The sequence below is a fragment of the Xiphias gladius genome, chromosome 12 (genome assembly GCF_016859285.1).
Source record: "Xiphias gladius isolate SHS-SW01 ecotype Sanya breed wild chromosome 12, ASM1685928v1, whole genome shotgun sequence".
NCBI lineage: Eukaryota > Metazoa > Chordata > Actinopteri > Istiophoriformes > Xiphiidae > Xiphias > Xiphias gladius.
Genome location: NC_053411.1, coordinates 13,629,985 through 13,652,782, shown reverse-complemented (window position 1 = coordinate 13,652,782; position 22,798 = coordinate 13,629,985). Strand labels below are relative to the sequence as shown.

Here is a 22,798-nt window from a genome sequence, read left to right as displayed (position 1 = left end):
AAGTAGGAAACTCGGGCTCAGCTTTTCTGACAGTTTCGGCTGTTGGACGATGGGTTCCCCCTAATTTATCGAACACACTTTTTGCCGGATTAGACATGTGACAGTGCATTTTTAAGTTAATGAAATGGCCTCTTATACTTGAATTTGGAATCGAATATTATGAAGATGTTTATTTTTCCCATTGTTGACTCAGAACTCTATTATTACATGTTACTTTTTTCACTTTTTTTCTTTGTTTTTGTTTTTTTAATGTGAGTAATTTCTTGTCATGCAACCACATCAGCCGAAAAAACAAAATGACGTCCATGTAAATCTTGTGATGTTTTCCAGATAAGGGTCAGAGAGAATAACCCTCTAGGCTGCTTTTCCGTGCTCTGTTTACGTCAACAAAGTGGGCATTCATGTGCGCTTGTGTGTGCAGATGTGAGTCAGCCAGTACGTTTTGCTGTCCCTTCTCGCGTTGAATCTGTGCATCCAGCCAGAACAGATCAGATGTAACGAATGATTTTTATAACTCCTGTCATTCTTATGAGCAAAGTCACTGCACTAATTTATTTTTAAATATAAAGACAGTCTTTTAAATAGCATCGGACAATGTCCGCTTTGTATTTTTTTGTTTAATCGTTAATATGTGCTGTGACTAATCCAAGTCATGTTGAAGTCATTGCTGAACTGACTGTACGTGGTTATTGGCCCTATAAGTAATCACATTGTTTTGCAGCCTGCAGTAGACTGATACAGTCAGACCAGTTAATAAAACTGCCAGACGTCCAAGTTAGGGCTCCAAGGAAAAGCCACAACAAGGCGTCTGTTAGAGGTTTTTAGATATGATTTAAAACGTCATTTTTAAACGTCATTTACTTCTAGATGTAACACCTCTGGTTCGTGCAGATTGCTGATTGACTTTTTGAAAGCCTAGAGACCATCAGCATACATGCGCACATCCACCCACACACAGTAATCTGCATCTCAGACCGGCAGAGAGAATCTGCTCTGTCAAGGCACCCACAGGCAGCTTACTTCACCCCAAATGCTCTGACGTAGGTGTGACTGTTTGTATAAAATGTGGATAAAAGATTTCCCTCGGGTATTTCAGCGCAGTTGGCTCATGCAAATGTTTCAGCAGCGCACGTGAACCTCCACTAGGTCCGTAGCGTTTTTGCTCCAGGTGAGGTGATGGATTGCGGGCGCTGCGGGCCCTGCAGGGTTTTCTCAGCATAGCTGTTTCCAACGGTCTCATTACATTTCAGTGGTGACTGTGCGGTTAGCTCTGCAGTGTTTCTCACGGGCCGGATTATCGATGAGATGTAGCTTTGATGCGCAGCCCGCAGCAAGGCCGTTCAGTGATGGATTTGTTTGTTTTTCATTTATAAGCATCAGATGTGCAGCAGAACAGCATGGCCAAAATATCACATTGCAGGCTTTTTTTTTTAGTTTTAACATTGTAAAAATATTTGATTGTGTTTGTTTCTTGCTGATCCGTATTGCAGAGGTGGACCTAGCTTAACAAACATAGAGTTCAGACAGGTCTCGCTGGTAAAATAAGCATTTGTGTGCATATACACGGTGTAAAAAACTTGGATTCTGAGGCCAATAATAACATGTTTGTATATATTTGGCTTGTATGTGCTGTATCGTATCGTGTATTGTTTAATTGAAGGCTCACTGTCTGTTTCTCCTCCTCAGGGTCTAACTACGCCATGTCTAACGGGGGCGGGGCCGCCAGCAGCACCACTCACCTGTTGGACTTCCTAGAGGAGCCCATCCCTGGTGTGGGGACCTACGACGACTTCCACACCATCGACTGGGTGCGTGAGAAGTGCAAGGACCGCGAGAGGCACAGGAAGGTGAGGATACCTGAAATCTTAAGGGCTTGCAAATGCTTCAAAAAAAAAAAAACTTTTCGTATGGCAAGTCATCAGACCATGTCTGAAGGCAGAAGGGTTTATACCTGTTTTATTGGCCGTCATATCCTCCTCCCGCATCACACTGCCTCCCCAGCTTCTCTTCCACAGTTTTGTTTTGAACTAGACGTTGAAATTGACACATTTTTCTGGTTTGGTCCTATTCCGGCACATGAAGTTTTCACATTTGCTGGCGTCACTGAAAAAATCCTGTGCTGCACAAGAAGTAATTTTCTGCACCATTTCCCGTAGCAGCAGCAGCAAAAGAAGAACTGGATAGTTAGGGTCAGCAGTTTTAGCCTCAATGGCTTAACGGTGGATGACAATTGCCCAACCTGCCTACATTTACTACCAACACTTAATCCATAGACAATAAAAGGAAAAAGAATTTACTATCAAACCTTTTGCCAGATATTTAAAAATTGAAGTTTTCTACCTGAAATCTATCATTAATTTAGGCAGCCACTGTTTCTAAGATTGTCTGTTATTGTAGAAATCTAGTTTGATGAGAAATAAATTCCCAAGGTCCACTGTTTTTTGGAGCTTTCAGCTACATCTCAGAGTCTTCATCAGCAGTTTGGAGACCAAGACCAAGGTCAAGAGTGAACTGGTGCAGAAATGTAATTGTACAGATGTCACGAATAAACCAGAAAGAATGGACACACAATAAACTGTTGGCTCTCTGCCTCGTAACTCCCAGTCACGTATTCACCTCTCTCTATCAACCCTTTCATCCAAATATTGACTCAATTTCCCTGCCCCGCTTTCTAGAAGTGTTTTAGTGCAGCTCTCCTGGAAATGATAACTGAGAATTTGAATGCCATTTGAATACTTTGTCCAACATTGGGGAACGGGGAACGGTGTAATCAACCTTTTTATTCAAGCAACAGTAGAAATCATGCCACAAGAGTAGATTACTGAATTACTTATCAATAGTAGTTATAAACCTTTGACCTACTTGTGTCACTACCATTCTAAGTACTTAAAGCATATAGTATATTCTTAAATCTGAAGCTTGTGATTTTTTATTTCCTGTATTATTAATGTATCTTGTGATTTTTATTTTTTTTTTTGTGCATTTTTACTATTAATCTGTGTGTATTCAGATTAACAGTAAGAAAAAGGAATCAGCATGGGAGTTCACAAAGAGCTTGTACGATGCCTGGTCTGGGTGGCTGGTGGTGACGCTCACCGGCCTGGCCTCAGGTAACACACATTCATACATGCTGTACAAACACACACAGATACACAGCTGTTATCTCCTCTGCTGGTTACTGTTCACATGCTTTGCCTCAGTCTTCCTCTTGGTCTCTCTGTCTTTTGCGCTCATTGACCGACTTCTCATAAGCACACTTTCCTCACCAGATGGAGTTCAGCCCTCTGATCCAAAAAATCTCAGCCTCTTTATGACCACCCAAAGAAAGAAAACCAACCAGGCTTTGAGGACCAGCTAGCCAGAGTACAGTTGCTGTGAAAATTTTGTTTATGTTACAAAGGAAGAGAAATGAGAAATGGGTTGATAGTGTTCCACTACTCCACTATCCAAATCGTTGATTTTATTTGAAAATCATAAAAGGTCTGGGACACGGACTGACATTTGACTGCCTAAACGAGCCTGTGAAACATCTAATAAAGGCTTATCTGACTTGGAACATGTTGGCCTTGAATGTGAAATTAAGGATTTCCGTTGTTTGAGACCATGAGGGGGTTTAAATATATAGTTATAATATTTATTCTGAGAAGTGTCTTATCTTCTTATGTAGAGATTTGTAGTCTAGAGTAATATTCATGTAGTGATTTGTTTTAAAAAAAACCTTCCATGTTGCATTTATATGGGTAAATATTTAGGTAGTATGTCCCTGCTCTTTGGCAGGAGTAGTACTAGATTTTAGGAGAAGGATACAGATGAAGGCACAAAGTCTTTTCATTTTGAATTTTCTTTTGGTACAGTGACATTGATGACAGGCTCATATAAATCTGGTAGCATCACTGGCAAGCTAACTGCCCACAACCACCTTTCACTTTTTCCACTTCCTCTCTCCTCACTGCCTTCACTTCTTTGCCCACTCTTTTCCTTCCTCCTCTTCCTCCTCCTGTCAGGTGCTTTGGCTGGCTTGATTGACATTGCTGCTGATTGGATGAACGACCTGAAGGAGGGCGTGTGTCTGAGCGCCATGTGGTTCAACCACGAGCAGTGCTGCTGGACGTCCAATGAGACCACCTTCGCTGAGCGGGACAAGTGTCCTCAGTGGAAGAGCTGGGCTGAGCTAATACTAGGGCAGGCCGAGGTAGACTAACACAAGCACATGAGAGGCTCCTCTGTCACTGCGGCAGCATTTTTTCCGTTGCTCAATAGCAAAGGTTACCATGAAGTCTCAGATATTTTAATTAATTACATCAACTTCTGAGGGAACCAGGCCTTTATTTTTATTTTCCCATCCTTTATAAGTATATTTTATTATACTCTAGTAAGAAGCCTCCCTGTTTTCTGATCTCCTGTTTTAATTCACTATTGATGCCGTTTGCTGTTATTTCGAACTCAAGACTTCCTTCGTGTTTACCTATCGTCTTAATAAATTCAGTAAAATGCACATTTACATTATTTACATCAGTACAACATGGTCATGCCATACTCACCACTCTGCTGCTTTTTAACACTTCATGTGTCACATTAAAGAAGCCCTCCGGCACCTTAAACGGTGCAACCCTTCGCTTTCCAGGTATGCTTTTAATTTAAAACATAAGCAGGAATTGTTGAGTTTTATTCACGTTAGCTAAACAGCAATGCAAAAAAAAAAAAAAAAAATTTGCAAGGAGAAGCCAAAAAAGTAATTAGTGAGTAAAAACTGTATTTCTGTTAAAAACACAGTCTCAGCGCAGCAGCCAATCTACCTTTATTTCTTCAGTGTAGAACTGATTCCTTAAAAATACAGTGCCTCCCCAAAGCAGTCTGGCATTTCAACAGACAAATAAATCCGTAAAAACTTGACATCCAAACATCACGAGGGACAAATGATCAAAAATATTCCATTTGTTTTCATTTGGGTAGACCGACCCCAATCGTGGGATGAGTATTAATGTGTCAAAAAGGGTTGTTGCTTTGAGACACAGTGGCCCCCAAAAATGTTTTCCTCATTAGCTGAATGCAGCAGAAGTTACAATGACAAAGGGAGGAATGGGACCCTCGTCATAGCAAAGAAAGATGTGGATGGAGAAAAAGAAACACAAGTTTACACAGATGATTTTACATCTTTACCACGCACAGCACACATGCATGAAGGCCAATGCTCTCAGGCACATCCAGGCATTACACTGTATGATATTTGGTGCCAGTAAATTTCACGGTGTTGATTCTTTTACTTCACCTGCTCGCCTCTCTTTTCGCCGCCCTGCAGGGTCCCGGCTCTTACATCATGAACTACTTCATGTACATCTACTGGGCTCTTTCCTTCGCCTTCCTGGCTGTCTGTCTGGTGAAGGTGTTTGCTCCCTACGCCTGCGGCTCGGGGATCCCTGAGGTGAGGAAAACGGTGCCGTCACAAAAGTGCACAGCCTGTTCTGAAACCTCTCCTTGACTCATTTGGTTAAAGATTTGCCACTTTTTTTTTTATTTTTTTAATGAAACTAATAAGGTTTGCCAGCTATCTCTGCTTGTGTCAGAGTGTCTTTCTCTTACAGAGAGAGTGATGAAGCTTTTGTGGAGACTATTGATCTGGTTCATCCGTCAGTTCTCATTTTCTCACATCTTGATCGATTTTGCTCTGGATGTCAGAAACTAAGAGCAGCACATGAAATAAAAAGTCTGTAACTCTCTGCAGTTGCCTCAAATTCTCCATGATGGTGGTCTAATTGGTTAGGTGCACTTTCTGGGATCCACCCAGTGTGCTTTCACGCTTGTGGGTTCCCCTTTAATGTGTTGAAGTGGCTTAAAAATTGTTAATTCAGTTTGACCACGCAGTGAAAAAGCTATTTTCATGTGAGCGCTCTGAGCTTTCAGAAATTGTTTAAAACTCGAACCGCATTGCCGGGGAAAGTGTGTGATAGTCCGTGACTTTGAGCTTCTTGACATTAAGAGAATAAAGGAAAAGATTTGAAAGAGAGAGTGAATTTGCTGCCTGGTGCTTTCCCCAATTTGACTCCATCCTGGCACCTTTGTTGCATGTCATTATCCACCTCTCCCTCGTCTAATTTTCTGTCAGCTCTTTACTAAAGTCATAAATTGAGTCATTTAATAAGCAAAAGTGCAGTTTTTCTGTTTTATATCATAGTAAATTGAGTGTTTGTGGTTGGAGCGTTTGGTCGAACACAACAAGCAAACGTTACCTCAGGCTCTGGATAACTGTGATGGGCATCTGTCACTATATTCTGAAATTGTATTGACGATACAATTAATGGATGAATAAAATCAATAAAAAATAGACATGTTGCAGTCCTAGGCAGGATATATGATATCATCTGTCTCCTGATTTTAATTAGTTGGAAATTACTGATTTTGACTGTTTCTATGCATTTCATAGAATGCGTGAAGTAGAACAGTACATAAGTCGACTGACAAAACAACAATAACATCTATGTTTAATATCTTCTTAACTTTTCATAGACTAAATGATTAATCGATCGATCTAAGACAATAAGCGATGGATTGTTTAATAAGGAAAATAATCATGAATTGCAGCCCATGTGTCAAGAAAAGAGCAAAACTATGACATTGACTTATTTTAAGGTTATTGTGTAATTTAATTACATTTTAATTACATTACATTTTTCTATCACCAAAGGTCTCAGTTACTTAGTGACAAGATTTGGTTTTCCAGGAGATCTAAAGTCCTCTCCCTGTTTAATTACCCCATAGTTACACTACATGCTACTGCTGCTCCCAGACTTACTTCTCTTTATTGATTTTCCTTGAATAATTTTAATTGTTTAGACATACTGTTGGGTCTTTGATGGTTGTTCTATGCAACCTGCGTTCAGTGTTTCTCATCACACCTCAGGACTGACTTTGACTTCAGGATGTAACCTAACATTTGTGAAGAGCACCTTATTTTGCCATGAAGACATTTTTCGCCTCGGTGACCTCGGTGGGAATCAAACCCTGAACCATGCTGCATTAGTGGGTGTCCAGTATCCTTACAGCTCGGCTTCATTTGAATCTTTCCCTTCTTCCCATCTATCCGCCTCTTTCCCCGCAGATCAAGACCATCCTGAGTGGGTTTATCATCCGGGGCTACCTGGGCAAGTGGACCCTGATGATCAAGACCATTACTCTAGTGCTGGCTGTGGCGTCCGGCCTCAGCCTGGGGAAAGAGGGCCCCCTGGTCCACGTGGCCTGCTGCTGTGGGAACATCTTCTCCTACCTCTTTCCCAAGTACAGCAAGAACGAGGCCAAGAAACGAGAGGTGAGAGAGAAGAGATGGAGGTTTATATTACAGCAATGAAGAAAATGCTTATATGTTACTTGTTGTCTTTTAAACCCCCCAGTGTTTTATTATTATGACATAGGATTACGTTTCAGGGTAAACGTAGCTGTAGCTTTGACCGCATTTAAGAAGCCATCATGTCAGCTGGGGCGCGTTTCTTTTGTCCTCTCAGGTTCTCTCTGCTGCGTCTGCGGCTGGGGTGTCCGTGGCTTTTGGAGCCCCGATAGGAGGAGTTCTCTTCAGCTTGGAGGAGGTAGAGCACATGACCGGAATTTGCTCCGTTGCCTAATTTTCGTGCTCCAAAATCACAGGATAATGGATTAAACTTTTCACAGCTGATCTTTTAAACTCTCCTCTCTCTCCTCCAGGTAAGCTACTACTTCCCCCTTAAGACGCTGTGGCGCTCCTTCTTCGCCGCCCTGGTGGCGGCCTTCGTGCTGCGATCCATCAACCCCTTCGGTAACAGTCGTCTGGTGCTGTTCTACGTGGAGTACCACACACCGTGGTACCTGTTTGAGCTCATCCCTTTCATCCTCCTGGGAGTTTTTGGAGGCCTCTGGGGAGCCTTCTTCATCCGAGCCAACATTGCCTGGTGCCGGCGGCGCAAGTCAACGCGCTTCGGCAAGTACTCTGACTTGATTCAGGATTCAGATTGAGATATTTGAGCCAGTCCGGGTGCGTGAATGTGAAGAGATGGAGCTGTCTAGATCACTGTGAGCTTTGCGTTTTTGTACCAGCAGAGAGACGTTAAATGCCAGCAGATGTGAGAATAATCCATAATGAAACAAACATGAATGACTGAACATATAAAAATCTTGTTGTTTACATAGCATGCACAGCTGGAAATACTAGTTGAGTCATCTAAGAAATAGTTACAGTAAGTGTGCTTGAAATATTGGCTAAACAGTCTTTGATTTGAGATCCCAGTGAGAGGCACGTCATGCTAAAAGCCTCCCACAGTTCTGACATGTTGGGTTGTCTCTCTCCTCAGGAAAGTACCCAGTGTTGGAGGTGATCCTTGTGGCCGCCATCACAGCTGTCGTGGCGTTCCCGAACCCATACACCCGTCAGAACACCAGTGAGTTGATAAAGGAGTTGTTCACCGACTGTGGCCCACTGGAGTCCTCGCAGCTCTGCCAGTACCGCAGCCAGATGAACGGCAGTAAGGCCTTCACCGACAACCCCAACCGGCCGGCGGGGCCCGGCGTCTATGCTGCCATGTGGCAACTCTGCCTGGCGCTCATCTTTAAGATAATCATGACCATATTCACATTTGGACTCAAGGTGATCCCCCGATGTCTTTTTTTTTTTTTCCCCCCAAACAGGGGCCGGTGTTTTACCCTTCATGCCTTTATCAACACTAAAACCAGTTCCCGTTTCTCATCCCTAGGTACCATCGGGCTTGTTCATCCCCAGCATGGCCATCGGGGCGATCGCAGGGCGAATCGTTGGTATTGCAGTGGAGCAGCTGGCCTATTATCACCATGACTGGTTCCTGTTCAAAGAGTGGTGCGAGGTTGGAGCCGACTGCATCACTCCAGGGCTCTATGCCATGGTGGGGGCTGCGGCATGTCTGGGTGAGTCAGCAGATAATATAGCAATATTTACAGTGACAGTGTGTAGCCGGTTCAATTTAGTGCTTGTTTGTTTTACCGTTTCAAACAGGGGTTGAGGGACATAATGATAAACAATAACATACTACAGAAATTTGTCAACTCTCAGATATCTTGGAGCGCTGTTTATACCATTATCTCTTCATATCTGCTTGTGGACATTTTGGGCCATGTTGCAAACCAATTAAATGTTTGATTTTACTTTCTCTGAGATAAATGACTTGATTTTTCAGGTATTTAATTAACTACATTAGACATAAAATAGGCCACGTTATTTTATCAATAAATGGTTTCGTTATTTAATTTACATAAAATAAACCATCTCAAGACATACTGTATCACTATTGCGATATAGAATTACATACAGCGTAATTGGAGATCTCGTCCATATCACTCACCCCAGCTCCGAAAGGTTTTTAATTTTCTCCAAAAAGGTGTACCTCTGCAGAATAAGTGTAAACGATTGAGTTTTCGTTTTGCAAATTGATCCACAAAATGGAGATTTTTGTCTGGATATTAATCTAATTGCATATAGTCGTTCCAGTGCAGAGTTTCCTAGAAAACTAAAACAAATGAAAATATGTAGCATCAGGTCGTGGTCACTTGATTTCAAAAAGACATATATTTAATTACAAGTAAAATTATGTTTCCACAAAGGTGACACGAGTAGAGAAATAACATTATTTATAGTACTAATGCTTGACAAAGATTTATGATTTTGCAACACAGGGTTGTGTACTGGGCCTTTATACGTGTACTTTTTGATGCAGCTTTATGTCTGGTCTTTGACTTTTGCCTCAGTCTTTTGTTTCAGCTGTGACTAATATTCTTCTGCGTGTTATTTTCTTACTCTCCCGCCTGCGCAGGTGGCGTGACCCGTATGACCGTCTCCCTGGTTGTCATTGTCTTTGAGCTGACAGGCGGGTTGGAGTACATCGTCCCCCTCATGGCCGCTGTCATGACCAGCAAATGGGTGGGGGACGCGTTCGGCCGCGAGGGGATCTACGAGGCCCACATCCGTCTGAACGGATACCCCTTTCTGGACGCCAAGGAGGAATTCACACACACCACGCTGGCCAGGGAGGTGATGAGGCCACGACGCAGCGACCCGCCGTTAGCAGTGCTGACGCAGGACGACCTGACGGTGGAGGAGCTGCAGGGCATCATCAACGAAACCAGTTATAATGGTTTCCCTGTGATAGTGTCCAAGGAGTCCCAGAGGCTGGTGGGCTTTGCTCTGCGAAGGGACATCACTATCGCTATAGGTAACACTGCAGAGCAAGACAGTTTCGACAAAACCGTTTCTTGCGCATTCCAGTGCAAAATGTATGGTACCGGGCCTGTCTGGGGCCTCGAGCTTTTCAAAAACACTTTTAGAAGGTTTCCACAAATAAACTTTTACACTGAATCACCAAAATGAGTTAAGTGTGTGTGCGTATGCATGGGAAAAAGTGAAGTTGCAAAGGTACAGTCTTTTGATTATAATGTATGTCTCTATTTTTTCCATGTCTCTCATACCCCCGTTTCTCCTTGTTGCCTTCCTATCAGAAAATGCCCGTCGTAAGCAGGAGGGCATCATGTTAAACTCCAGGGTCTACTTCACTCAGCACGCACCCACCCTGCCGGCTGACAGCCCTCGGCCCCTCAAGCTGCGCTCCATCCTGGACATGAGCCCCTTCACCGTCACCGACCACACGCCCATGGAGATCGTGGTGGACATCTTCAGAAAGCTGGGGCTGCGCCAGTGCCTGGTCACCCACAACGGGTAAGTAGGAAATAGAAAGCCGGGGATCGATAGACGATGGGCTGGAAGAAGAGAGAGGCGAATCCTTTTCTCCATCCTTCTTTTTGACGCTGTTACTATTAGGTGATCCGTCTGAGGTTGACAAACATGGCACAAACACATGTACACACTGTCTGGTGTTGCATGGGCTCTCAGATCCCTGGATTTACCCTGCAAACTGCATGGCCTCGCCTAACCGCTCCTTTGTCCTCCTACTGAGCAATAACAGGCGGCTTCAGTAGAAGGGACTGTGCTGCTGAAACTTAACTACAACTGCATAACAGGTATCGTGCTGGGAGAATATAGTCAGCTAGGAGACCCATTCGATTTGGGTTCTGAAATTGAGAAGGGAAGCTTGTTGATAAAGAAATTCTGAATGTATAAGGTTTCGACCCATTAATTTCTAACAATGTCGGGCTTTGTTCTTTTTACAGTTAGTGGAAGTACATGACAAATGTCTCATGACCGGTTTCGGTGCACACTGTCAGATGGCACAGTCTAATTTATTACAGACTTGGGTTTTGAAGAGAGCCACCTGCTGGTGTGATAGAGGAATTACAGGATAGGTTGTGCCCAACAGCTGATGAAGTCCTCGATCCACAGATCGGTTGTTGCCTTCGCTAGAGAGGAGCTGTCCTGCAGTGTTTTGTTTTCAATTTACATATTTGTGTTCAACTTTTTAAAAGGACAACGCTGGTGTCCCTCTGTGTTTTCCTGGATGCCAACAAATCTCATGAAAAGATCGAAACGAACAATGTCAGTTTGTCCCTCAGTGCTTTACAACTTCTCTACGCTGTCTGTGGCATTCAAGCCCATTTGTTCCTACTCAAGAAATAGTCTTTGAAAAGGTCACAAATATATGGATTTATTTTTCTTTTTAAAGGTTCATCAATTTCCTAAAACGGCTGGGCACTGTTGTTTTTAATCAAACGTTACTCACACAGTAAATAGTGCATTTGTTGGGGAATATTTTAAGCTGGAGATTAATACACATTTGGTGCTTTAGTGAGTATTTGACACCAGAACCGTGTATTTGGGATCAGGTTTAAAATAAACTAGGGTGACCATGTTAGATGTTTGGTCCTTTCATTGGATTTGCTGACATCAAGAAAAATTATAGAATATCACCAGACTTATACTTGATTCAACTTTTTCTTACACTACATTTTATATAATTTACATATTTGATAGCATAAATTCTTAATATTCTATAGTCATAATATTTTATTAGATGAGTTACATACTACCCCTCATAACACATGTGAAATTAATTTATAACATGACGTTTTGTCAAGTTTTGTTGTTTTTGTTTTAATTGAATGTTGTAATTTTGAGGTATATTTTATGTTAACACTGCGTTATCTGTTTAATATTTTAAGTTACATCCTGTTATGTTTGTTTTTTGTGCTGCTGCTGTCTGTTCTCTCTCTGTCTTTCTTTGTTGGTTTTTTTTTTGTTGATGTTTTTGTTTTTGGGCAGTTTACCGAGTAACGGGTGTGTGTTTCAGGATTGTGTTGGGCATCATCACAAAGAAGAATATATTAGAGCATCTGGAAGAGCTCAAGCAACACATGGAGCCCCTGGTGACTAGCCCCACCCCTTTACACATGTGACCCCCCCCCACACACACTTTTGCAACTGTCTCTTAGCCTCCGCCTCTTAGGAGGGATGCATGAAACTTAGCGTGAAAGGCTGTTGACAGTTCCCAGCTAAACACTGAGCCCTCCTTCTCTTCTTCTTTCTTACTGTTCGCACTCTGTTGTTCGTGGGTTAGTTTGGTTGGTGTGGATTCACCCTCTAATTAAGTCGTTCATCGTAGAAAAACATCTGTAGATAGACTTTCTCCAACTCCATCTTCATCGCTGGTAGCTGTTGCACTTTAGGAGACACCATGTAGAATGGCCTTCTTGTGTTTTGTGGGTCCTGTAATGTTGGACCTCCTATGGGAACTGTCACCATCGTCACTTTAGAGCTCCTTTCAGACATGTACTTCATTACGTAAATGCGCTGGCAATTTTAACATGACGATAGAATTTTTTTATTAACCCCGAGTTTTTTGGGTTTTTTTTTCTTCCCGCAAAAGCTGTGACAGCACTCTTACTAGGTGGGACTCTGTAACATTTCCGTAAAATTTCCATCACTGTTCAGGTCTGAATGAAGTGTCGTTGTATTAACATGAAGGCTTAAAAAATAAACCCATTTAATTTATCGTCTTGTATATACAAAGCTTTCAACCAAACGAAGGTCAAAAATCCACTTTTAAGCCAACATGGGTGAGAAGACCTAAAAACAGCTAATGAGTAAATCCTAACAGCTACTGAGCTCGCATGTCAACAGATCCATCAGCGAAACCGCTGACCCGGCGGGGCTCCAGAAAAGGATGAGAATGATGAAGAATGATCTTTGATGAACCATGAAACACTGCGACTGAGCCAATTTTAATAGGCTGTAGAGGACCTCTAATGTCAGATCCGTCTACAGGGTCGCTGGGCCCAAAAAAGCTTAAAAATCACTAAAAAGGCCTTAGAAGGTATTGAGAAGTCTTAAAATTCGTTTGATTAAAATTTGATTTTATTTCATTTGACACGGACCTGGATAAGCGTCAGAAAATGGAGGGATGGATTAATCAATTAAAAAATACAAGATAATATTGACAATATACAACCACAGGCTTTAAAGCTATTTCTCAAGACCATTTCACGAGCTCAAAACCTTATTGACCCTTATTTGATCCATTATTCTGCGTTTGAATGCCTTAAAAAAAACCATTAGTTGAACAGATAGATGAAGCCAGCGGTGTTACAGATTACATGTCTGAATGACGCTCGCCGGATTCCCAGAGTGCAGCTTTGCGGCTCATCCCTGTTAAGCTACAGTCGTACCTACTGTAGCCCTGCCTGGTGCTGTCTCAGCCGCGTCATGCTAGCACCTTCATAAGAGTGTTTTTTTATATATATATATATATAGGTTTTCTGTTGTATAGTAACTACAAAGCTTAGATGTGTTTCTGGCAGAACTGTGATTACACACCGTAGAACCAGTCAGACATTCAACACTGGGTATAATTTCTCAGCATGTCTGCAGTCACGTAACCACGGTGCCTGTTGTTTGTTTCCCATCTTCCTTTTTCACAACAGTAGTCGTTCATTTCATTTTGAAAATATTCACCCACCTTCGGTTCTCTGTCCTCATTAACGACTGCTTTATCCTCTTTTCTTTTTGTTTTCTTTTTTTTAAACCCGTCACCCACTTGACCCCGCCGTGTCGCCCTGGGTCTCCACAGATTGACGACATCTGACCCGTCGCCTTAACAACCACTTGGCGAGTAGCCAGCCGCCTTGGGAAAGCGGGCCGCTGTTGTTTTAATTGTTTTTTGTTAATTTTTTTTTTTTTTTTTTTTTTTTTTTTCTTTAAGGCTGGAATTTATTTTTAAAAAGGAGGGGAGAAGATCTGTCGTGATTAGATTCATTCCCGTGTTTTCCCTCATTCTGTAGTGGTAGTGAGGTGCGGTGTGGTGCAGTGACCTTGTTGTGTTGATTGGTACTAGTAGTGCTGTAGTGACCTAGCCAGTTAGCGTGGTGTGATAACACTACCTTGATGAAGTAAGTACTAATCCCGTGACTTCCCAGTGTTTCCTGTGAGCCAGCTGTGTCCTGTCCAATTTCAAGAGAGAGTCAACAGATTTATGTTCCAAAAATAGGGAAAACAGTGACGCGCATTTGGCTTTATAAAACCAAAAGGTAACAAAGAAAAGTGTTTTTTGAAAACCTCACACTCAATGACTAAAGTTGCGCATAGGCTTATGTTCCACTGGCAACATGTAGGTTCCGAAAAACAGGGATCGTCCTTAGTAAGAAAGAAAAAAACACAAATGTTTGTGCTAGTGACACCAAACTTAGCTCGTAAACGTATGTGATGAAGAAAGTGTTATATCAGCGTCGGCATGAGGAACGAATTCAACACTGCTTCATCACAATCATCAAAATATACAACGACCCGAGGCTTTGAGTGATACAGCACTCTAACACATGCACACAGTACAGATACATGGAAAACTGATTGAAGTTTAGATAAACAATTCATATTTTTTTTGACCAGCATTATTAATCCGTCTCTGTATGATGAAACAGCATGTAAAGCACTGTGTAGTAGTACACACATAAGGTTAAACCAAAAAAACGAATTTCCCAAGAAAAAAAGAAAAGTCGTACCAAAAATATGTTTGTTTGTTTTTTTTCTCATTAACAGCTTCTTTTTGGGAACCACTGATCTAAAAAATAACCAGCTTTCTTCCTTGAGGAATTATTTTGCACCTCTGTCACATTCTCACTTGGATGCCACACTCAAAAGGCCCATGCAAAACTCCTTTCCTCTCTGGGCCGACATGTTCATGAATTCAGCCGGTCGCACCTGGTGTCTGATGGCTGCAGAGTCATCCTGGGAAATGTTGGAAAATCTTTAGCTGAAGCAGGAGTTGACCTCAGTGGAAGCACAATGAGGGTAAACCTTGAGTATTCAATTAAAAGCGTTGTAGCGTTTAGCACAATTGTACTTTCTGTCTGCAGGGAATTTCTTTCTTTCCACTTTGTACTCTTACAGCTTTATTTTGTACTATAAATTGGTTCTAAATTTAGTTCTACGCAGCATTTAAAAAGGCATTTTCAAAAACCCCAATAATTTCACGTTCTGCTCAGAGTTTCCAGTCATTACCTGGAATAAAAACATTAAAAAGGACTGGACACCGCTGACTTACAAGGAACACTGCTTTCAATTCCCCCGACCCTTCGTCCCCGATACCCTTTTTATGTGTACCTGGTATCCCAAGTGTCTACAACTGTCGGCGTTCGTTTCGCTTTGTCAGAAAATGAACAAGACAGTTGCAGACCTCGGCAGCTCTTGGGAAACCCCTGTCCAATCTATGTGACACCTCACCAGTGTTTCATGCCTCCTGCTGCTCAGTAGCTGTCGCTCTAATCCCACCACAGGTCGTCTCCGCTCCTCTCCCTCAGACCTGGGTTCAAATGTTTGTTTCCGCTCATTTTTGGTCAAACTTTATTCGACTCTCCAGGGTTCAAATGGAGCTGAATGTTTAATTATGAATACGTGAACTCCTTGTGTTCCACCTGGCAGTATTAAAACGAAGCGCACTAAACGTTTTGGACCCAGCTCTGCACTCTTTTAGCTCTGTAGCAGATGGACAGCTTCTACTCACCACTTTCAGCTGTTTTTAATCCCTCAGATGCTTCTCTTCACCTGACCTCAGACTGCATTCATGGTTAAATTCAAGAGCACAAGATTCACAACTTTGTGGTCATTTGTAACGTTTAAATAGCTGTGAAATCAAAGCCCTTTTATAATTGGTCGAGTCTAAGATGTGTGCTTTTGGATCAGCGGGAATAATCCTGACTGACTCAATACTCGGTAACTTGTCAGGAGCTACGTCAGTTCCAGACCTGGTTAGTTGGGTCTATCGGGTAAAGGAGCTCAAAAACATGAAGGAGAAGAGGAGGAGGAGGAGGAAGCAGCTCTGTCCCACGAGTTAAATGAAAACACTGATAAGATGATCCTGTTTAAGTGGTCTCTGCTGGTCTTACACTGTAAAATCACAATGGGAGCTGTTGCTCTGCCATCAGTTCGATTGTGGTTTAAAACAGGTTTAAAATTGCGTTTGCGTGGAACTAAATCACATTTTATCTTAAACCCTATTGCCTGGTTGTCAGACGCTGCGGTCTAAAGTGCACCTCTGGTTTAGTCTAACCCCAGCTGCTGTGTTTTGTAGACATCGCTTAACGCTGCCAGAGGTCATCGGAAGCGCACCGGGCTGTTCTGAGGCTTCCCCGTAATCACATTTAGGAAGCGCCACAGTTGCCTCGATTCAGCTTAGATGCAGGAAAAAAAAGAGGGCAAGGGATCATCTGACAAACTGAGGAGGTCAATTTGAAGCAACCATGTATTAATTAACGCAGCAGAGCAAGTCCACTAAGCGTTGGGGTGGTCAGCCATGTAGGCAAGTAAGACACATGAACTGCTGAGTCACCTGAAAGTGATATACACAAAAATAATGGCACTATTGTAAAACTCATTCCCACTGCGATTTTAATGGAAGCTAACAGGTTTAGCTCAGCTTATCAATCATTAGATTAATCCTCAGATCTATTTAATTGGTAGTCTGTTGAAGGTGATAAAATAATGGTGGGAAAAATGCCAATCACAACTTTCCACAGCCCAAGGTGACATCTTCCAAATGTCTTTTGTCCGACCAACAATCCAAAACCCAAAGGTGTTCAGTTGATTATCATATATGACAATGAGAGGCAGGAAGTACTCGCATCTTAGAAGGTGAAACCTGAGAAATGGCAGAATTTTTTTCCCACTGTTTTTGCTGATAAATGACTGAAACGATCAATCGATTATTAAGACAAGGCGACTTTATTTATATAGCACAAATCAGACACTTGGGCAAAGCACTTTACATACATTTTAACTACAATTAAAAGAAAGGGAATCAAAGACATTCATATAAGACAGCTTGTTAAATAAATTTAAGGAGATGATGTCAAAGCTTCTCATAAAAGTTAGATTATTAGTTATTTTCAAAAAGAATATAGAAATATATAAAAAATATAGGAGCAAGTGTTGTTTTTGTCCACTTGTTACCTTGAAAAAGAACTTTTCAACCTAGTTTTTTTAAACAGTGAATCATATTCTTAACGCATTTGCTCAATCCAAGTGTACTATGTGGTTTCATATCACTTCCGATCAGCTGTTGTGTTCAGGTGCGCAAACAAAGCCAAAGAACAAAAGCCGGAGATCGATAAGTTCCCGTTAAATATAAGTGGGACATCCTGGAAAATCAAAAGACCAAACTGAATTCCCCATCTCAGCGTCCATCTTCTCAAATGATTTCAGACTCCTGTGACAGGGACATGTCTCCTCTTCTCCTCCTCCTCCTCACAGGTTTTAACTTTTCACCACATCCTGTTCAGCATTTCCCATCTTCCCTGTAGGATCCAGTTTTGTCCCTCTTCTCACCAGCTTCTTTTTGGACCGATAACCTAAAACCAGCCGAGGCAGTGTCCGAAACGACACCCCGTTCTGACGTGGGTAGCCGGCTGCTGTTGTCTGACCTGCTTTCATCTCTTTTTTTTCCCCTCTGGTTACTCACCCTCTCCTCTCCTCTTGCTGACTTTTGCTTCCTCAGGGACTCGTGTTTTTGTTGGCTCCAGACATTGACTTAATAACTCATATCCAATAAACCAAAATTGAATCAAATTCAGATCACGCGCTTCGCCCTGAATGAACACTTCCTTGGCGTTAGCCAACAAAAACACGATGTTGTTTTCTCTCCCTCACTACAAGCCACCACCACCTTCCACACTTTTCTAAACCTCTTTTTTTTTTTTTTTTTTGTCTCGTTCCTCCTCTGCTTTGTCTCCCCCTGCAGGCGGCTTCTTGGTATTATCACAAAAAAAGATATCCTTCGTCACATGGCTCAAATGGCAAACCAAGATCCCGAGTCCATCATGTTCAACTGATCCGCTCCTTCCAGGACGGCCGGGTGGGAGGGGGAGACGACAGCGAGGAGGAGGAGGAGGAAGTGCGCCTCCTGGACGGCTCCAATCTCTGACATTCGGATCACGTTTTCTCTTCTTAGTTTTCAGCTTTGTAGACCCTGAACCTCGCCGACTGACTGTGGCCCCCAGAGACTTACGGCCATGAGAGGGAAAAGACAATGACAGAAAGACTTTGTTATTATCATTCTGGCTGCTGAGGACACAAGGAGGTCACGGGTTGCAGGCGTGCACACACACGAGGAATGCACTTTTTACACACGTATACACACACACACACACACACACACACACACACACACTTTTGCGCTTGCAGACACCTCAAACATGCATGCTCTCTCTCTGCACGCACGCACACACACACACACCCAAACGACTCCCTAACCTGTAAAGATACACCCATTTGCACTCTTCACGTGCCTCACCCTCTTCATGTCTCTGCTGAGGTCGCGGTGGGGGGGCCTCGCCTGGCTGGGGTCAATGGTCAGAATGAACCGCCGATGACGGACGCGATGAGGGACCTTGAAACCTCCAGGCTCTCGTAAACAAAACAAAAAAAAAACACACAAAAAAAATCCCTTTCCTACAACCCACACACACACACACACACACACACACACACCAGACCTGTCCGTCCTCCAGAAAATACATTGTTTACCTGTGAACTAAGTGTGTGTGAGAACATGTGGGTGCGTGTGTGTCCTTAGCTCGACAACATTCCGGCCAGGTTACCTTGGGAACTGAGAGGATGTTAGGTGTAAATGCTTTAACGAGCGCGAGTGTGTGTGTGTGTGTGTGTGTGTCCTGAGAGCGAGTAGAGAGGCATAGATGGGTACTGTATTTCAAGAACAAAAAATGTTCCCTTTTAGAAGGAAAAAGGTGAAAAAGTAAAATCTCTGAGAGTGTTCATGTCTGAGCCAGGTTGAGCTGTGTGCGCGCGCGCGTGTGTGTGTGTTTGTGTGTGCCGTCCATTCAATCAAAGTGAAGGCGGGTCGAGTGTGTATGTAAAGAGAAAAACGGAAAAAAAGGAAAAAGTGTCCGGGTTGAGTTCTACTGTTGACTCTTGTTACAGGGGGAAAAAAAAAATAAATCAAATTTCCTTTTTCTTCTCAAACTATAACTCTTGTTACGACTTTTAAACTAGTGATCTTGCTAAAATCAATTAACTTTTTATGGCTTGAAGCAAAACAAAACTGGAAATCCGCACTTGTTTTAAGTGAATCGGTTGAAATTGGAGGAGGAGGAGAATGATGGCGAGAATGCTACGTGGTGACTTCTTGTGTTCTTTTTGCTGAAATCCCTCCAGGTCTTTGGGAAATAACATGGTATGTGTTCAAACACCAAGCGAATTCTCTAAAAAGCCCTGACAGATACACTCCATCCAACTTTGGAAGCATGAATCTTACTTTACACAACAAAAACTCTGTTTTATTCTTTAACACAAACATTAAAAAGCTAAATATTTCACAATATTAAGAGATGTTTGATCTATTTTGCACCTTAAGCTAGCAGCTGTGTTTGTTTTAATCTACATTGTGTGCCACATAGGTGGACGTTCAGATAGTTTTTGGAAAACTGTGATTGACGCTACATTGTGCTTTAAAACCATAAAGCAAGAAATAGTGGATAAATGTTCAAACAAAACCGGGCCATTAAATTGAGGTTCAAGAAGTGGTTTTGAACTTTTCAAGTCAATTTTCAATTAAAATCTTTTTTTTTTTCAATTAATCAAGCCCAATTTCAAATAAACAACCCAAGGGGACATCTTTAACCAAAACCCAAAAATAATCCTTTTCTAATCACATAAAACTTTTTTTAAAAAAATGAGCAAATCCAGCTGGATTTGCTCATTTAAAGCAGCAAATGTTAGGCATTTTCTGCTTTAAAAAAAAAAACAAAAACTTGACATTTGAGTTAAAAACCTAAATATTTCACCCAAACTCGATACAACCCTGTGAAACAGAAAGCCCACCAGGTTAAAACCCGCTAATCAGTCAGCAGATACTGTTCGAACTCGGCTCCTCCCCGCAGACACGCACGTAGATTAGAAAATGATTAGTTCGCTCAGCGGTTCCCAACAGTTTGGACCTGTGACGCGTTCAGACGTCCCAAACGAGTTGTTAACAGAGCGACGCTGTATTTGCTCATAATTTCTATAATTTCACAAGTTAAAGCATAAATTTAATTTAGTTTGATATAGTTAATAAAATAATCTCCACTCAATGTTTGAGCGTTTGTACTTAACTACACGAACTTTTCAGCCAAAATACTTGAGAAATTCTTAAAGTGTTGATAATGGAAAGTTGAAACATCCACATGACTGTTTTTATATGGTCAAAAGCTCTGGAAATCAAATCCTGTCAATCATCTCAAAACCATTAAGATCAAACAAAAACGGAAACATCTGGCGGCGTCTGCTCACTGCTTTTGGTTACAGCAGGTAGTGCTCAGTCTCGCTTGTCCAATCCTGCTACATCTGCCAAGTGCCTGGCAAAGGTTTTTACGGCTTCTCACGCCCGTCTTTTATCCTGAAACCCCAACGAGGAGCCTGCTACTCCCACTAACCCCCCCACCCCACTTTGTCCTCAGAGCATGTTGTGATCCTTTTAAAGTACAAACCATGAAGGGAAATGATGCGATGGGGAGATGGCACCTTACCTGTAGAGTGGCGGTAGACGTGAGTGTGTGTGTGTGTGTGTGTGTGTGTGTGTGTCTGTGAGTGTGAGTGTGAGTGAGCGAGTGAGGGAGGAAGGTGGGATTCATCCTGTGTACGTCTTTCCGTTGCAGTGACTGTCCTGCCGTGGGTTGACAGGGAGCAGAGCATCGTCTTTGTTAACCAGTGGTGTTGCCTAACATTGTATTTCATATTGATCTTGATGTTTTTTCCTTTTTTTTTTTTTAATTTATGCGTAGTGTCGATAGAGTTGTGCATTATTATGAAGAATTTTATGTATGATTACATTGATTGTTTGATTGTACATTTAAAACAAAATATGTAAAGATTAAATTTTGTTTTAAATTAAAAGGAAAAAAAGGTTCACGCTGGACAGGTTCTTCCTCACTCGGTTCCTTTTTTAAAACCTGCGTTTCTTGGCAAGTATTATTTTAAAAAAAATTTCAATATTGGTGCTAATAAGATATCCAAGTTTCTGTGCCAGTTCCAAAATTTAAACAATTTTTTATACCTTACCTTGAAAAATATACATTATTTAAAAATAAGGTTTATCTTTATGAAAAAAAAATATGTTCTATAGAAAGATTTAAATATATAAATAATCTTTCGACTAAAATAATTTCCAGCAAATGTCCAATTTTTTGCTCGATCTGGAGCTTTCAACCCTATCACACGATCTTCATCAGCAGACGTAGTGATCTCAGTTTGCCGCGGGTTTCTAAGGTCAAAAATGAACTGTCAAACTCAAATTCTAAGCCAACAGGGGAAAGAAGTTTGAATAATCCCGTGACAAAGACGACTAAACTTGATCTGCTCGTGAGGACTGTGTGATGGGCTCAGAAGCTCCCAAACAACGGAGTAAGTGGACTTTGAGTGGAGACGGTTTTTGTCAAGTTTTCTTTTTTTTTGTTTTGTTCACCTGCTCACTTCATTAAACTTCCTCTGCTTCTGCCTTATGGGGAACAAACAATCGGCTACAAAAACAACACGCAGACGCAGACTCGCAGTGTTAAATGTTCGCGGCCGTGCTAGTGGCCGACGTGCTTGTAACGCACCACGAGGCTGAATTCTTGGAATTGGACGCACGAAAGCGGAGAAACGAGTTCGTTGTAGTTGTTCAGTGACAGCACCGGGGCGTCGGGGAAACACTTCATTTATCCTGGGGACAGAATGACCAGAACACGCTCGTTTTCACGGTGATCCACTTCTTCCACTTGGGGTTTCGAAGTCTGACGCGCTGAAATGTTTAGTCCTTCCTGCTGCCGCTCCGTGTCCTACCTTCATTTGGGAGACGACCGCGTACCCTCGTGTTTTGGAACTACAGTTCCCCGCCTCCCTCCGCAGCCCGTATTTCCATTTTGGTGAACTGGCACCAGTAGAGTAGGGCGGACTGGCCGTTGGGTCTTCCTGTGACGACCATCGCCGTCTTGCTTTGATACTTAAAATGACTTGATGATGCGATGGTTGTTAGGCAGGTTCTGGAGTTGCAAGGAGCCGCTTTTCTCTATGATTCCTAGGCGGATCTAAGGGCGTTTATTCACGATGGACTCTTCCTCCGCGTCCCCCTTCTCAAAACCTGATTCGGAGATACTAAAGTTACGTCCAAACGTAGCTCAGGAGCTCAGACTTCCTTCAACTCAACAGTTTTTATATGTTGTGCATAATCTTAACCGGCTCCGTATCGTCCTAACATTCAACAGTTTTGGAGGAACTGTCCTATTTTTCATTGATGCTAAGAAATGACATTTTAAAAAGACGATTGCAGGAAAAAGCAAAGTAAACTCTTACCGGTTGATTTCGCTGTTGATCGTTCCCTAGGTTAGTCATTGGGTC

The 22,798-nt window shown here is 42.2% G+C and overlaps 1 protein-coding gene and 1 long non-coding RNA gene across 10 annotated transcripts in view; one reads left to right on the top strand and one right to left on the bottom strand.

Moving 5' to 3' along the window:
• clcn3 (chloride channel 3) overlaps positions 1 to 18,370 on the top strand; it is a 40,818-nt gene extending 22,448 nt beyond the window's left edge. For 5 of the 9 annotated variants that reach the window (XM_040140581.1, XM_040140582.1, XM_040140577.1 and 2 more), the window contains 13 exons: positions 1,687 to 1,847; positions 3,011 to 3,110; positions 4,005 to 4,192; positions 5,300 to 5,422; positions 7,097 to 7,303; positions 7,497 to 7,577; positions 7,693 to 7,945; positions 8,316 to 8,608; positions 8,715 to 8,901; positions 9,804 to 10,202; positions 10,486 to 10,702; positions 12,228 to 12,303; positions 18,165 to 18,370. In XM_040140581.1, the coding sequence (XP_039996515.1) occupies positions 1,701 to 1,847; positions 3,011 to 3,110; positions 4,005 to 4,192; positions 5,300 to 5,422; positions 7,097 to 7,303; positions 7,497 to 7,577; positions 7,693 to 7,945; positions 8,316 to 8,608; positions 8,715 to 8,901; positions 9,804 to 10,202; positions 10,486 to 10,702; positions 12,228 to 12,303; positions 18,165 to 18,347 (2,454 nt within the window). In that variant the 5' untranslated portion in view covers positions 1,687 to 1,700 and the 3' untranslated portion in view covers positions 18,348 to 18,370. Of the gene's footprint in view, positions 1 to 1,686; positions 1,848 to 3,010; positions 3,111 to 4,004; positions 4,193 to 5,299; positions 5,423 to 7,096; positions 7,304 to 7,496; positions 7,578 to 7,692; positions 7,946 to 8,315; positions 8,609 to 8,714; positions 8,902 to 9,803; positions 10,203 to 10,485; positions 10,703 to 12,227; positions 12,304 to 14,003; positions 14,042 to 18,164 lie in introns of all 9 variants that reach the window. The other 4 variants (XM_040140579.1, XM_040140585.1, XM_040140580.1 and 1 more) reach the window with 3 other exon arrangements.
• On the bottom strand, positions 18,337 to 22,798 carry LOC120797190. The gene is made up of 3 exons (XR_005708467.1): positions 22,754 to 22,798; positions 18,717 to 18,829; positions 18,337 to 18,426 (listed from the first exon to the last, which is right to left on the bottom strand). It is a non-coding gene; the product is annotated as an uncharacterized LOC120797190 (long non-coding RNA).